At 42.0% G+C, this 13,691-nt stretch overlaps 1 protein-coding gene across 9 annotated transcripts in view; it reads right to left on the reverse strand.

Annotated features, from left to right (window-relative positions):
- Positions 1-13,691, reverse strand: part of shroom2a (shroom family member 2a) — a 44,371-nt gene that overhangs the window by 10,506 nt on the left and 20,174 nt on the right. For 3 of the 9 annotated variants that reach the window (XM_080877180.1, XM_080877178.1, XM_080877179.1), the window contains 5 exons: positions 6,260-6,361; positions 5,935-5,952; positions 4,376-4,498; positions 545-2,948; positions 64-149 (listed from right to left, as the gene is read on the reverse strand). In XM_080877180.1, the coding sequence (XP_080733306.1) occupies positions 64-149; positions 545-2,948; positions 4,376-4,498; positions 5,935-5,952; positions 6,260-6,361 (2,733 nt within the window). Of the gene's footprint in view, positions 1-63; positions 150-544; positions 2,949-4,375; positions 4,499-5,934; positions 5,953-6,259; positions 6,362-9,936; positions 10,378-13,691 lie in introns of those variants that run through there. The other 6 variants (XM_080877184.1, XM_080877185.1, XM_080877181.1 and 3 more) reach the window with 6 other exon arrangements.

Below are 13,691 nucleotides of genomic sequence, written 5' to 3' on the forward strand. Positions count from 1 at the left end.
TTAATTCAGGATTCATCCAGTGCCATGATATCGCTCTTTCATAACGTCTTTGGATTTACTCACCATGTGTCAGAGCTGAGTGGTTCAGCAGGTTTACTCTCCGGCTCTGAATACTCTGCCTCTGACTTCTTTGCAGGAACTGGAATCTTCTGTAAATAAAGTCGAACAAATGCATTTACGCACAAACATCCACGGCAGACAGGCTCCCAGGTATCCCAGAGGCTTAACTTTTTCTTTCGATAATTATTCAAACCAACTCATGATGCTGCTTCCTGGTTTCTCACCAGTGAAAGGGTTGCCCCTTTCTCTTGCTTAAGTTGAGGGTGTGCCACTAAGAATAAACATGGATTAATATTTGACTTGGCTTCTCTTTTGTCGCTGTACCTTCAGTCAGCACTTTTGCTCTTAATGAGATGTAAAGGCCACCAAGAGGGTTTGACACACCAGGGACTTCAAAATGACGAAAAATTTTTCGTGCATTGATAATTCTATCTTAACAAAAGTTACTCTGAGATCATGGACCTCGTGAGATTTCATGCCTCACCTGTTCGTAGACTTCTGTAGATGGAGACGATCTGAACCTCTCATGGGAACAGGTGGTTCTGGCTCTCTCCTCGGTTCCTGGATCGAGTATGTTATCAGCTGACTTGTACCGTCCAGAGACCCTTTTCTCTGAAGGTTTCTTCTGTGTATTCCAGCTGGCCTCATACTCGGCAAACGTGCCCAGTCTTTGCTGGTCTTGGATGGACTGCTTTTGTGTAGAAACTCTGAAGGCCTCCTCAGCGTAATCTCTACCTTTGATTCCTTTCATTGCATTTTCTGTTGCACCAACAGAGGCGGCTTCTCGACTTTGGCGCTTGATATGGCTCTCAAGGGGCATGTGGTGAGGTAGACCTGGTTTCTTACCGTCTTCAAAGAGTTTCTGCTGGTCTAATGAGGAGCTTGTATTATCACTTGGAGCGACACCCTCTTTCGTCCCCACTTTGTGAATTTTGTCTGGTTCAGAGAAAGACTTAACTTTCTTTTCTGAAGGAAAATGCTTTCGACCACCAGTGCGAGTCACCTGACCTCCTGAATGGCTCGTTGCTGACTGTGTGACAGCTGGCAGAGGCGTGACATCTTTGCGCGCATGTGCCGAGGATGGGTAGTTAGGTAAAGCCTCAGCATTAGAGTGCTCTGGTAAAACTAGCTCCAGGTCTCTCCTCCTGAAAGATGTAGCCTTGAGCACCCTCTCTTGCACTTCCTTCAGGTGGTCCTTGTAGGAGCTGGAGGAGGAGGTTGGAGTTGTACTTTCGGTGGACTTCCGGATGTCCTGATCTTCTTTAGCCTGACCCTCAACCCAGGGGAGGACAGCCGCACTTTTACTTTTCTGCAGCTTTGCTCTTCTCATCTGGATTTCGTTTCTCAGTGTGGTGGCAAAGCGGTCTTCGCGCTTTAACTGCTTAGCTTCAGTGGACTCGTCAGAAACTGCACCGCCTCTTCCTCTATCATCTTGCCCTGCGACATCCAAAGACAGTGAGTGGAGCATGGGGTTGGCCTGGGGGGAGATGTTGTTGCTCTTTTGGCTGTCGTGCTTGACTTCTTGGGGCAGTTCTCTGTGCTGCAGTGGTAGAAGCCGGCGCTGTTCAGACTGACTGCTGTGCCGAGATTCTTCTGTCTGTGTATTGTGCCCTCTCTGGCCTCCCCAATCTTCTGAGCCCGTTTTAAGTGCCGGGTTTTCATGTACACTAGTGACTTGGTGCTTGCTGTACCCATTGGTGTCTTTAGTGTGTGAGTGCTGCTGCTGTTGGGGCAGATGATACTTCACTTTAGCAACCGTCAGCGGACTGTGAGAGGTTCGCTCATTTCCAGTCTGTGGCAGATATGTCGCACAGCCCCTGTCCTCTGGTATTCCTGACAAAGACACAGGGTTCGGCTGTGTGGGCTGGCATGTAGTCACACAGTAGTAACGGCTGTGCCCGCTGCTCTCTGTGTTTTGGTCAGGGCCTGTAGAGGAACTTAAGTTCTTTCTCTGGCTCTGGCCAGTGTGTTGTGTTGAACCGTTAGCAGATACCTCCTGCATGCTGTAATAGTACCCACCTACGTTCTTTGGCTTTGGTGCAGAAGTAGCCCAAGGCTGAGGATGAAAAGTGGTTTTCTCGCTGTGGTGTCTTTGATGGTAAGGTTGGTTAACATGGGTGGGCTGCCGAACGTCACTGGAGTGGGAATACCGTTTGTTTGAAGTGAACTGGTCCTGATGGGATTTTTCAGACTGAAAGTAAAAACTGTCATGGTCGTTCTTCAGGGAAATGTTGTGACAGCGATTTTCACATGAAGCTCTGGATTGCAGGTGGGAATCGATTCCTTCGGGGTGAGCAATCATCAGCCCTCTTTCATGGACTTTAGTAGCAGCAAAACTATCACTGCGTGTGGGTGGTGGTGGAGGCGGAGGAGAAGAAGAAGCAGTTTTCTTTTTCTCGGGGACGTTCCAAACAGGCCCAAAGCTGGTTCTACTTGAAGTTGAATGGTGGGAACCAGCCGGTTCCTCGGTCTGTGGACCATCGCAGCCTGAGCTGACACCTGGCATCTGAAAATACGTGAGCCTGTCATCCTGTCTGACTCCCTCTGCAGCCAGGCTGTGGCCATTTCTGCCACTGCTGTTGTGCTTTCCTCCCCCCTCCCACTGCCCGACTTTGTAGACCATGTTCTCTGTTGAAGCAGCATTGCTTTTTGAGAGGGTGTAGTCCGGCGTGCTGGAGCTGGTGGAGAAAGAGCTGTAGGCCGAGTCCCTTTTCCCTCCTCCGAGTTGCTCCATGCTGTTGTTTGATTTGGCGTGTGAGAGCTGACCAGCGGCGTATGGGTGTGACACATGCTCTAGGCTGTCCATGCTGCCGTGAGAGCTGAACTGGTCGGACACTCTGCGCAGGTTTGTTTGCTCCCAGCTGGTGGAGAGATTGGCCGATGACGAGCTAGAGGTTAAGAGAAATGACAGATTTTTGAACAACTGGTTTTTCAGCTGTAAAAGTTTGCCGTTAATAATAAAGGGATCTAAATCTGTACCACTATGTAACCTGTTCGTTTTATCACATTTAGATGTAGTTAATTATAAGCTTTTTGGACACCAAACAACACAGACACAACACAAGTAAACACAGATTAAACACTTTATCTTAAAACCTGTTAAATATACATTATTTGAGCCATTTGCTACATTCAGGCCAATTGAATCTCAGGTGGGTCCAGCACAGAGTAGCATGATGAAAGAAAGACACTTTGGCGGCCTGGTTCTGGCTCCTGCACCACATGCTTGACACCCCTGCCTTATTGTGTATTTGGCCTTTCGGTGTAGGGGTATAATGTGAGACTGGTCTACATCATGACTATTGCTTGAAATACAAAAACTAAATACAAAAATAAATTAATCCAATTTTAATTTCTTTTTTATTTCCAATAATAAAAAAAACAACTGAGATAGAAAGCATTTGGTACTTCGTGTGTTCATTTTCACTATGAAGCTCATGTTTTTTTTTCTTATGTTACAAATCAAAAGCAGCCCTTTCTGTTCAGCACGTCTATGAAAGGTCACTCACTGGATGTTTAGTTCGGCTTAAGCCAAACATCACTAAAAAAGAGCCTTCTGTCACCAAGATCTATCTAGAAGACAAACCTTTCAAGGTTTTCAAGGTATGTGGGCCAGTGAAAGGATTGACTATCTGCTACCTGCAGCTGTGTCTCCTATTCTCTCAGTATCTTTGACCATCTTTAGGTGGTAATAGCTTCGGCTCTGTCACTCAAACCTTGACACCATGGAGGGCTCCTGTGGTGAGTGAGTCATCGGGTCTGGTCCTCTCTTCGTCCTTGTCGGCACCTTAAAACATCCTTCAGCAGAGGCAGGCTGGCAGGTACTCATAGCTGCCCTCATGAGACAGACTCTTAGCCTGGTCTTAACTCTTTGTATGTTGGGTTGTACCAGTGTCTTCCACCAAAGCTACTACTTTTAATGTATTTGTTTTGCATTTAAAATATATTTAAAACTAAGCAAAGTCCCAAGTAAAAAAAGAAATATTTTACAGTTTAGGTTTTTTGCCTCATAGCTCCACTCTGTAAATGAGGTTGCACATTTCAGGGGCTTCATCACTTGCTTTATAAAGGATTGTTTGTGAAATTTCTTCGTTGAAGTTTAATTTTTTGGTTTCTTTTAAACACTGAAAGATAAATTTAGTGGGGAAAATTTCTTCTGGAGTGGTTTTGCTGGTCAGGCCCAGTTGAGATCCAATTGGGCCCATGAACAAAAACGGGTTTGACGCCCTTGATTTAGAGCTTGCAGGACACGAAGCACATAATCACATACTGCTGATCAAAAGTGCTTATGTGCAACATTCAGAGTTTGAGGTACCTTGCATCATAGTGAGTGTGCCAGACTGCCGCGGGTGGAGACTGTGTTTTGGCAGTCCCTGGTTGGCTTTCATTGAACTTGGTGGAGTGCCAGGAGTGAGGCCTACTTATAGGTTCATTCCTCCTGCAGAGAGGGCAAAAAACACAGACTAGGATTAGAGACCAAATCCTTATGGAAAACAGTATGTGCTTCCACATAATGAGCCACTACAACTGGAAGATGCTGCTAAAGCCACTAATGTGACCCAATAAGCAAAAACATTGCACATTTTGTGTAAGGTTGGATTTTTTTTTAAATCACACTGGAGTCAGACTTCTGCTGCGATATGTTTTTTTCATTCTGCTGAAACACGAGAGCCAGGCCTGATTGTTCAGAGGTGAAACCACTCATTACACCTTTAATGGTCTTCACCCTGAGTTGAAATTTAAATAATAAAATGGTCGGGAGTGAGCACTATGTAAAACTTTAGTGACTAATCAAAGAGGGACAATCGGTTATGTGAATATGTGAAGCAAAAATCGCAGCTGTTGCAGAAATAAATCACTTTTGGGGAAAGAAAAATCATTCATAGGTGTCTACACTATCGTGAACCAACTAATTTCAGTCATTAAAGCTCTGCAAAAAGGCCTGAAGTACGCCCATCTCTGTCCTTGAAGGTTTGGGTCTGTACAGGCCCCAAACCACCTTCAGTAAAGGAGATATCCACATTAACCCCCCCCCCCCCCCCCCCCCCCCCCCCAAAAAAAAAACCCATGCAAGCTTTTCTTAAAATCAATTTTACACCCACTCCAAGTGTCACAATCTAAAGCTAAAACCTGGTTTTTGAAGTTTTCTTCAACAAATTATTAGGAAAAAAAGGAAACTTAAAAGTATCATTTCAACCTAAGCTATGTACTTTGAGTACCTATAACTCAGGAAATCTTAATTATATGAAGGCAAAGTTTAGTTTAATTAAATATACTAAAGTTAATTTACAAAAGAAAAAAAACCCAAACAAACTGTGTTTCTTTGGGAACTTTCTTTAGATCTGACTGATTTTATATAGAGTGAACACCCTCCCTCCACTATGACTGACAAGGCATGAATGAAAAGCCACTCACTCTCCTCCAAGAGCAGCACCCTGGCTATTTGCTGGTTTTGCCCAAAACAATCAGCTCCCTGCTTGCTTTTTTTAAAAACAACAACAACTATATAGCAGTTATATATCCTATAAAAGCCACTTTGCAGCCTTCGTTCCTCGAGTTGGGCTCAGTTAAATCCAGAGGTGATGGAACTTTGACCATCAGGACCCCTCAGCGTGGAACGACCTGCCTGAAGAGGTGAGGCTCAGAGAATCAGTAACAACCTTTAAGCCTGTTCTTAAAATCACAGCTTTCTCATTTGTTATGCATGTCGTCGTCCTTCTCATTGAGTGTATTCATCATTTTCAGTTTTCTTCCTACACGTATCGGCTCTGTGTGATTTTTCTGTTTGAATCTACACCTTGAGTGAGCTGCTGCTTGTCTGTCAAACTATTACTTCCCTGATTAACCAGACATTTATATTTATAAGGAACCTACCCTTTTAGGTGCTGCTTTCTGAGATCCATGTCACAAATCAAACAAACATGAAAAACAACAAAGTTTCATTAATTGTATTATCAGTTACTAGCAGATAATGAACTGCATGCTGTATGAATGGGATGAACATCATTCATCTAATGAACCACAACACAGAAAGGCATGCCGATGGGTGCAGATAGACTTTCTATGAGAGCAGTAATAAAATCACTACATATATGATTTATGTGATTATGGGCACAGGGCAGACAAAAAGGAATGAAGGACAGGAGAGGAAGAAAAGAAAATGTTCACTACGGATTACAATGAAGCTGCAGGTTCGTACCTCATGGAACTTCGCAAAATCTTCGTAAGAAAGCTTCTCGCCACAAGCACGTCATTCTCTGAGGGCATTTTCTGAGCTACAATATCCACCATTTTCATATTCCTGGGCAGCAAGGGGAGGAACACATACACACATACTAAGAGCTCGACTGGCATACACAGGACAACCTCACACTTAGAGGGCAGTGTCTCACAAACTGAGCAGGACAAGTGATCCTGAACCTTCAAATGACCCCCAGCCCTACTTCACCTACAACTTTTATTTACATGTGTACAAACTGTAATGGACACATTGGTGTGGCATGGATATGGGAAATTTGTGTAGGGTCAAATATATTTATGCTTTTATCATTATAGGCTTTGATTTTTGTGGTAATTTTTCCCCTTCTAGTCACTGCATTTTTATGTTGTGCTGCAAAAGCCTACAGGCAGAAATGAATGCCATTAATGTGGATATATGAAACTTATAAAAAGACGGTTATCTTTTTGATTATATTGTTTTAATCGTCAGTGGAAGCCAAAAATCATAATAATATAAAAATATAATTATAATTAATGGGAGGCATTATTTATCACTGAGTATTCTCATAGGCAGGACAGCCGAGGAACGTGTATTACAGCTCTGGAGACGCCTGCTGATATGTAGTGCTAGAGCGCCCTCTACTTGTCAAAAACTGATGACACTGTCACAGCATGAGCATGCTCAAAGTCTGGGCATGTGCATGAGGTCATACCTGGTCACGATGGACAGAAAAGTACATTACAGAGCAAATGCAGTTTCACTGATCAGTCATTAGGCTCATTATGTGAGCGTAGCTGAGGTGAGCTCAGACTTTGCCATATGGTCTGTGAGGGAACAGCAGCCCAGCATGGGGTGGGGGCGCTTAAGAGGACAGACGATCTCTTACACAGTCAGATCAGCCTCTTCACCCCTCAATCCAAGCTGTCGTCTGCCTCCCAGACCGCCTCTCTGTCCCCACCGAGGTTAAACTGACACAGTTTGACAGGAACGAGGAAATGAGGAGAACCTTGTAGTTACACCTGCGGTCGTTAAAATAACCGAGTGTTTGGTTTTATAATTCAACATTTCTCGCCAATCTGGAAATTTGTGTCAAATGAGCCAAAACACTAAACTCAACCTATAACAAAACAGCTGAAATAGAGGAATCACGATAACTGTGACTTTATATGATATAGACGGTGTTACTAATGCTCAAGATTTTTAAGACCGATGCAGATATTTGGCATCGAAAAATATTACAGGCTGATTATCACTCGTTTATGTTTCATGTGTTCAGACACAAGAAACTTAACAGTCGTTGTTTGTAGTTGTTCGCTGACTTTTATCTAACCTGTACCCTGTTTTGGGAGGCAGGTCTAGCTAACAACTCGTTGACCCTAAGATGAGGGAAACTCAGGTTTTTGTTACAGAAAGATTTACCTTTAATTCTGAGTCAGTTACCGTGGTAACAGAGTCTAAAGTAAAGCTGCAGATTTGGCCCCATTTATAATGGCTTAATTCTTATTTAAAATAGCTCGTCCTCCCACAACTACAATGGAATATTTAAAATATATACAAGCTTAGACATTTCTTACAGCATGTCTTCTTTAACTGACAAAACTTTAAATTCATTAAAGACTTGGAAAGCCAATCTGCATTTTTTCAGTTAAATGTGAAACTATTACTGAACTCTTCACTCCTAAAACATCTCTGGTATGGCTGTAAGAGAGCCATCATCAATCAGTGAAGGCTGATGTTGGATCAGATTGGAAATAGTTCTTATTTCAATCTCATGAAGCTTTTTTATCCTCACTGGATAATTACTGGAACAACAAAATGGTAATAACCTGTAGCAAAAATAACTTTTACCTAATAAAAAAAACCTGACGGGAGGGCAAATCCAACCCCGAGCTGCTGTTGCCATCTCAGCAACTAATACCACAGGGCCGTCAGTAAACTGTGTCTGATGAGTTTCTCCAGATTTTATCTTCAGTTTCTGTCACCTACATTTTGTCCCTCTCAGGTTACAGCTGAATAATTAGATTTAGAAATTAAATGTTTCATCTAATGAAATTTCAAGTTGAGCAAAAACCCTCATATTATATTATGGTCAGCACTGATACGGTCTGCTGGAAGGCTCTGTTCTAGCAGGGCTCTATTTATGACAGCTTTCCCTACCTACTCTCACATGTGCTTAACTCATGGTGAAGATACGGCTGACTGTTACTTAATTGAGTTAATTAACTCAGAGTTTGTTAAACATGCTTCCTGGACACAGATCACATCATTTATCAGTCTTTATAATCGCTGATATTGATAGACCTGTAAATACTGACCCAGCAATGAATTGGCTGGGCTCTAATAAAACTAAACAACTGTGCAGCTGTGCTTTTTGTTTTCTCTCATTATTCTGCAATTTTTGCCAATTCGCTAAACAAAAATGTGTTTTTGGTTGAAACATATTTTTATAGGTGAGAATAACATCATTCAGTGCTCCTCAGCAATGCAGTTGTAGGCTACTAATAAAGTTTGAGTTGGTAAAAATATTCTCAAATATTACACGAGAAACCAAACAAAATGATTTTTTTTACATTTTGATGGTACTGCCTGAACTCTGGGGACAACAAACTTTTTCTGTCATTTTTAAAGGACGCGTTTGCTGAATCAGGGACTCAGGCCTCCTGGGTTAGAAAATCCATTATCCATCTATCAACTGATGGAGTTTAACACTTCAGAACTATGCCCATCGTGTTTTAATTCACTTATTCAATGTGTTGCACTTTGTCTACTTCCAGTATGGCTCTCTGGAAAATAATGTTCTGAACTCTGTGCTAGAAACCTCGGGGTCAATAGTTTCTGCCCCTTAAGTCACTTTGCTCTCAGCAGTCTGATGGCAAGCGATTCAAACAGCAACTTCCTTCAGACGGAGACATGAAAACAATTTTCATAACCTAAGCTTTTATTTTTGCACCCTGCACTCTTTTTATAGATTGAGATTTAAGGTGAAGCTCAATAAAGTGGGACGATTCCACAAAATTAATTGTGGATTAGAGTTAAGGCCTATTTAGAGGACAAAGAAAAGCCAACACGGGGGCTCGGTCTTCCTCATCTCCCATCAGTCCATGTTTCTGGGGCACTAGCCGCTAACCACACATGGCGCCTGCTATTGGTATGCAAATGAGGCTGGTTTTATTAGGCCTATCGTCAGGGCTACAGCTGGACCAGCACAGATATGCTTGGAAAGTGAATCAGATGGCATGAGGGGGGGGGGGGGGGGGGGTAGATTTTTACTGACTGACCAGTTTAGATTCAGTTTCAAATGACAAGTACCAGCAAAAAAAACCCCAAAAAGCTTAACAACTAATGGTCAGTTAATTAATAATACTTTATTCACAAATTTTTTTTGGGAGCTAAAATCCTTTCAGTCAAAGATTAATATGCATCTGGTTTTGAAATGTTAAGTCTTGCTGATCATGGCTTAACCTAAAATAATGGGTGACCTCTTACTGAGTGATAAGACAGAAGCAATCACAACAATAACAGAGTATTAGGGTCAGAAAAACAAGCACAGAGGCCCCAGATGTGTGACAGGACAAAAAAAGCCTCCAAACATTGAAATCAAAGGTTTGAATTTAAGAAGCGAATAAATCATTAAATAAAAGTTCATTAGCACTCACCAAAGATCTGCACGAAGGAATTCAGAAATGACACAAAGAAGGAAATCTGCTTTTTAAAAGATACTCCTATAATATCAGGCTGGAAATCAGTTTGAAGGACCAGCTGCGTCCATGTGCTGGTCAGGCACCACATTCCAATGCCACTTCAAAGACGCGCCGAAATAAAGAGGCACACAGGCCGCTGGGTATCATCCATACCACCAAACTCACAGGCCAGGGATAGCTCACGTGCAATATTCAACACAGAATAGCCATTACTAAAACTAAGTCCTCCTGATAGATTTAGGCTGAGCAGAGAGGAGATTTCCTTCAGGATTACTTGGGTTTTTCCCCTGAGAGGGGGTGCAGGAGTGGGCAGAAATGGAGGAGGAGGGCTATTGTCACAGCCAGCCCGTACCTTGCCCCGTCTCATTGGCTCCAAAGGGCTAATATGCTAATGATGGGATGAAATGCCGGACTTTTCTCTTCCCTTCCCATCTCCCCTGTTGTGAGGCAGACATGCATTTATACCATTACTATGGCAACAGGTTGATCTCTAGGGTGTGAGGGCACCCAGTTTCCCGAAAGCCTCCATTATAGAGCATGGCTAAGGAAGGAACATCAGCAACAACAACAGACTTTGCATTAAATTGTGCTTCTTACTCTTCTTAAGTGTAGCCTTATAACTGGTGTCAAAGTAAATTAGAAAATTATTTCTGAAGATGAGCCTGGTATCAAAATGCAGAGAAAGCAAAAAAAAGGAAACCTTACGTTGTAATTTCTTTTGAAAAGTCACTGACAGGTTGATATTGCCCTTAAATTAAACCTTTCTGACATTAATTATCAGAAAACATCCAGGTTACCAGTGCATGTTCCTAATTAACGACATCACACAAGAGCAAAATATGGCCCAAGGGCTGAAAATGGCTTGCAAACCATCTTTATTTAACACTAACAACCTAAAAGGCAAATGAAACTATGTCAGCCACCCAAAACATAAAGCAATAAGAGCCAGAACGTTTCTGGGGAGGCATCTCCACCTGCAGCAGGCTCTGGTTAGAGTGACCCTCCAGCTCACAGAGGCTCTCCAGAACAGAACAAAAACTGCCATCATGGTGGACTTCAAGTCTGTCTGACTATGGGGGTGGTGGACTATGGGGACCATCACTATCACAGGAAAGCAGAAAAACAGCACCTTAAGTTTCAAAGTAAGATAGGGCTCAATGTTTAAACCATCTGATTGTCTCAGACAAAATAAATCCCATGAAAAATCTTGGTGGAAAGTAATTCACTAATTTCGCTGTATTTGTAGTACCATGTGCTCATAAATAGAGGTTTTCTTTATTTGTTGATACAGATCTTTTCTGTGATGGTATCAAAATTACAGTAAAGTAACATGGGTCACAGAAAATGAAGACATTTGTAGACACTCTTCACCACTGTGTGTCTCGGGTTTTTTTGCCTTGTCAATCTTTGGCATTTTGCTTCTTGTATCCAAGTCAGTCTGGCCCTATGAGGAAAAAAAAGGTTGCCCACCTCTGCACTAGAATCTACTGATGCTGAGAAGTAGAGAAGTGGCAGATGTGTCATTTGTTCTATTAGGTTATTGCCTGCAGTGTGTGAGCTAATGTCACACATCTTAAATAAATAGTTGGGAAATTAACAAAAATCCTATCCAATAACTGTGTTGGCTGTTTCCCCCCAAATTAATGGAAACTATAAGACATTTAAACTCTTATTTTCCTTCATTTCAATTTCACTTTCAATGACCTGTCATGCCACCTTCAAAAAAAATTAAAAAAATCAATCAATTTCTTACAAGAATATTTAACTTTGTGCGATGGAGAGCAAGCACAAATTCCTGTGTGTTTTTTTCCCCTGACTAAAAATGTGCTCTGGCACCACCAGCAAGAGGTCTGGTGACAGGCAAGAAGATTAGTGAAGAAAGGTTGCACCCTAAAGCTGATAGGAAGGCAATAAAATTCACAGTCTTCTATTGTGAGGGAAGCAATCAAGCGTACAATCCATCTGAACAAGGTCTGCATTGTGAGGCTCAGCTGTGGGATTATGTTCTTCACAGGTTTAACAAACGCAGCTGATATCATTAACATTTGTTGCAATATCTACGATTAAAAACCTAAATGTAACAAGAAAGCACATGTTAGTGACCTGAAAAGATGGAGCATTAAAAACAACAACAACAAAAGGTGAGGTTGCCAAACCTGCACTTTTCAGGTAAACTGTTGGGCTGTATTTGGTCTCTAAAAAGGCACTCACAAAGACCTTCTTCAGCAAATCCTACAATCAAACCAGTCATGTTTCGGGTGAGAGAGGTGAACCGTGAGCAGCACGTAATGACCAGCACATTCCTGGGCTGAGTGGCATACCAGCTGTCAAGTCACCGGCTGCTGCACTGACCAGAGACCAGAAACACCTGGAAACCTTTTTCATTTTCGGAGGCTGACAATCTAAACATCACGGCTGACCCTCCCAGTATTATGTCTCAAAACAACATCCATACATTACATTACAAGGCTGGTTTCACAAAGGTTGTCGGGTTCGATCAGATTACAGATAGATAGATAGATACCTTACCCCTCAGGGTTACTGACCTTAAGACCTGAAGTTATCACTGTAACAATCAGTGACATCTCAAGTAACCAGCAGCTCGGGATGCATGATATCACTTTAATCCCTAGTAAGTGGTTTCAACTTGCTTCGTTTGTTTTCTTATTCCACATCCACTTGCTGCTTCAGTATATCTTAAAAACTACAGTGTCATGTTTAGGCACTAATAGCTAATGTGTAATTGTGTAAGGACATGGTTTGTGTTGAATCATGCCCCTCTGGAACAGGAACCCCACATGTTGAGTGTTCTCTGAACACTCAACATGTTCAGAGAGATGTTCTTTAAGGTAGAAGATAGAAGAACATCACTCAGATCACTCAGTTCAATTCAGTTTTATTTATACAATGCCAAATCACAGTCACCTGAATGTGACTGACCGACTCTGAGCAAGCACTTGGTGAAAGAAACACTCAGTGCATCATGGGAAACCCAGAAGCCAAGACCTATTCCAACGTAATTAAGGGAGGGTTTAGGGTCCCCTAATCCAGCCCTGACTATAATTTACTTGCTGGGAAACATTTATTACCCTTTTGGAAAGATAACATGTTGTCTTCATTGTCTTTGATTAATACTATGTCACTTCACCTCTCTCTGTCAAATCCACATGGTAGTTTTGACATTTTATTCACTTGAATACAGAAAGCTTTAATGAAAGATTTGCATTTTAGGAACAAGTCAGAGTTATAGTTGGAGAATTGGAGTGCTCATAAAAATGATTAATCTTTAGTTGAATTTGTTTTTCATCTTGATATCTCCTGTACTATGAATTTTAATGCCATCCCAACAGCCATACTCCCAGGCATGCTAAGCAAGTAACTTCACTTTTCAAAGATACATTAGATTTTAAGACACTAATTTCTTCAATTTACTCAAAAACTTTTTAAGGGCCTGCATGAACTCTGCTGCAGTACCTTCATGGTCCATCAAAAGGCTACGGATCACACTTCATGAATCACTGATCTAAACTATCATTTCCTCACTTGAGACAAACAATTTTAAGAAATCTGCTTACAACAACAATTCAGCACACTGCATACCCAACATAGTGCATGGGCTTATTTAGAAAAACAAAGCCCAGCAAATGTAAGCTCTGCACCCCCCGCTGAATGCTTGCACTGATGCCAGTAAGCTTTTCCAGGTATAACTG

Source organism: Rhamphochromis sp. 'chilingali' (assembly GCF_963969265.1).
Source record: "Rhamphochromis sp. 'chilingali' genome assembly, chromosome: 3".
Taxonomy (NCBI): domain Eukaryota; kingdom Metazoa; phylum Chordata; class Actinopteri; order Cichliformes; family Cichlidae; genus Rhamphochromis; species Rhamphochromis sp. 'chilingali'.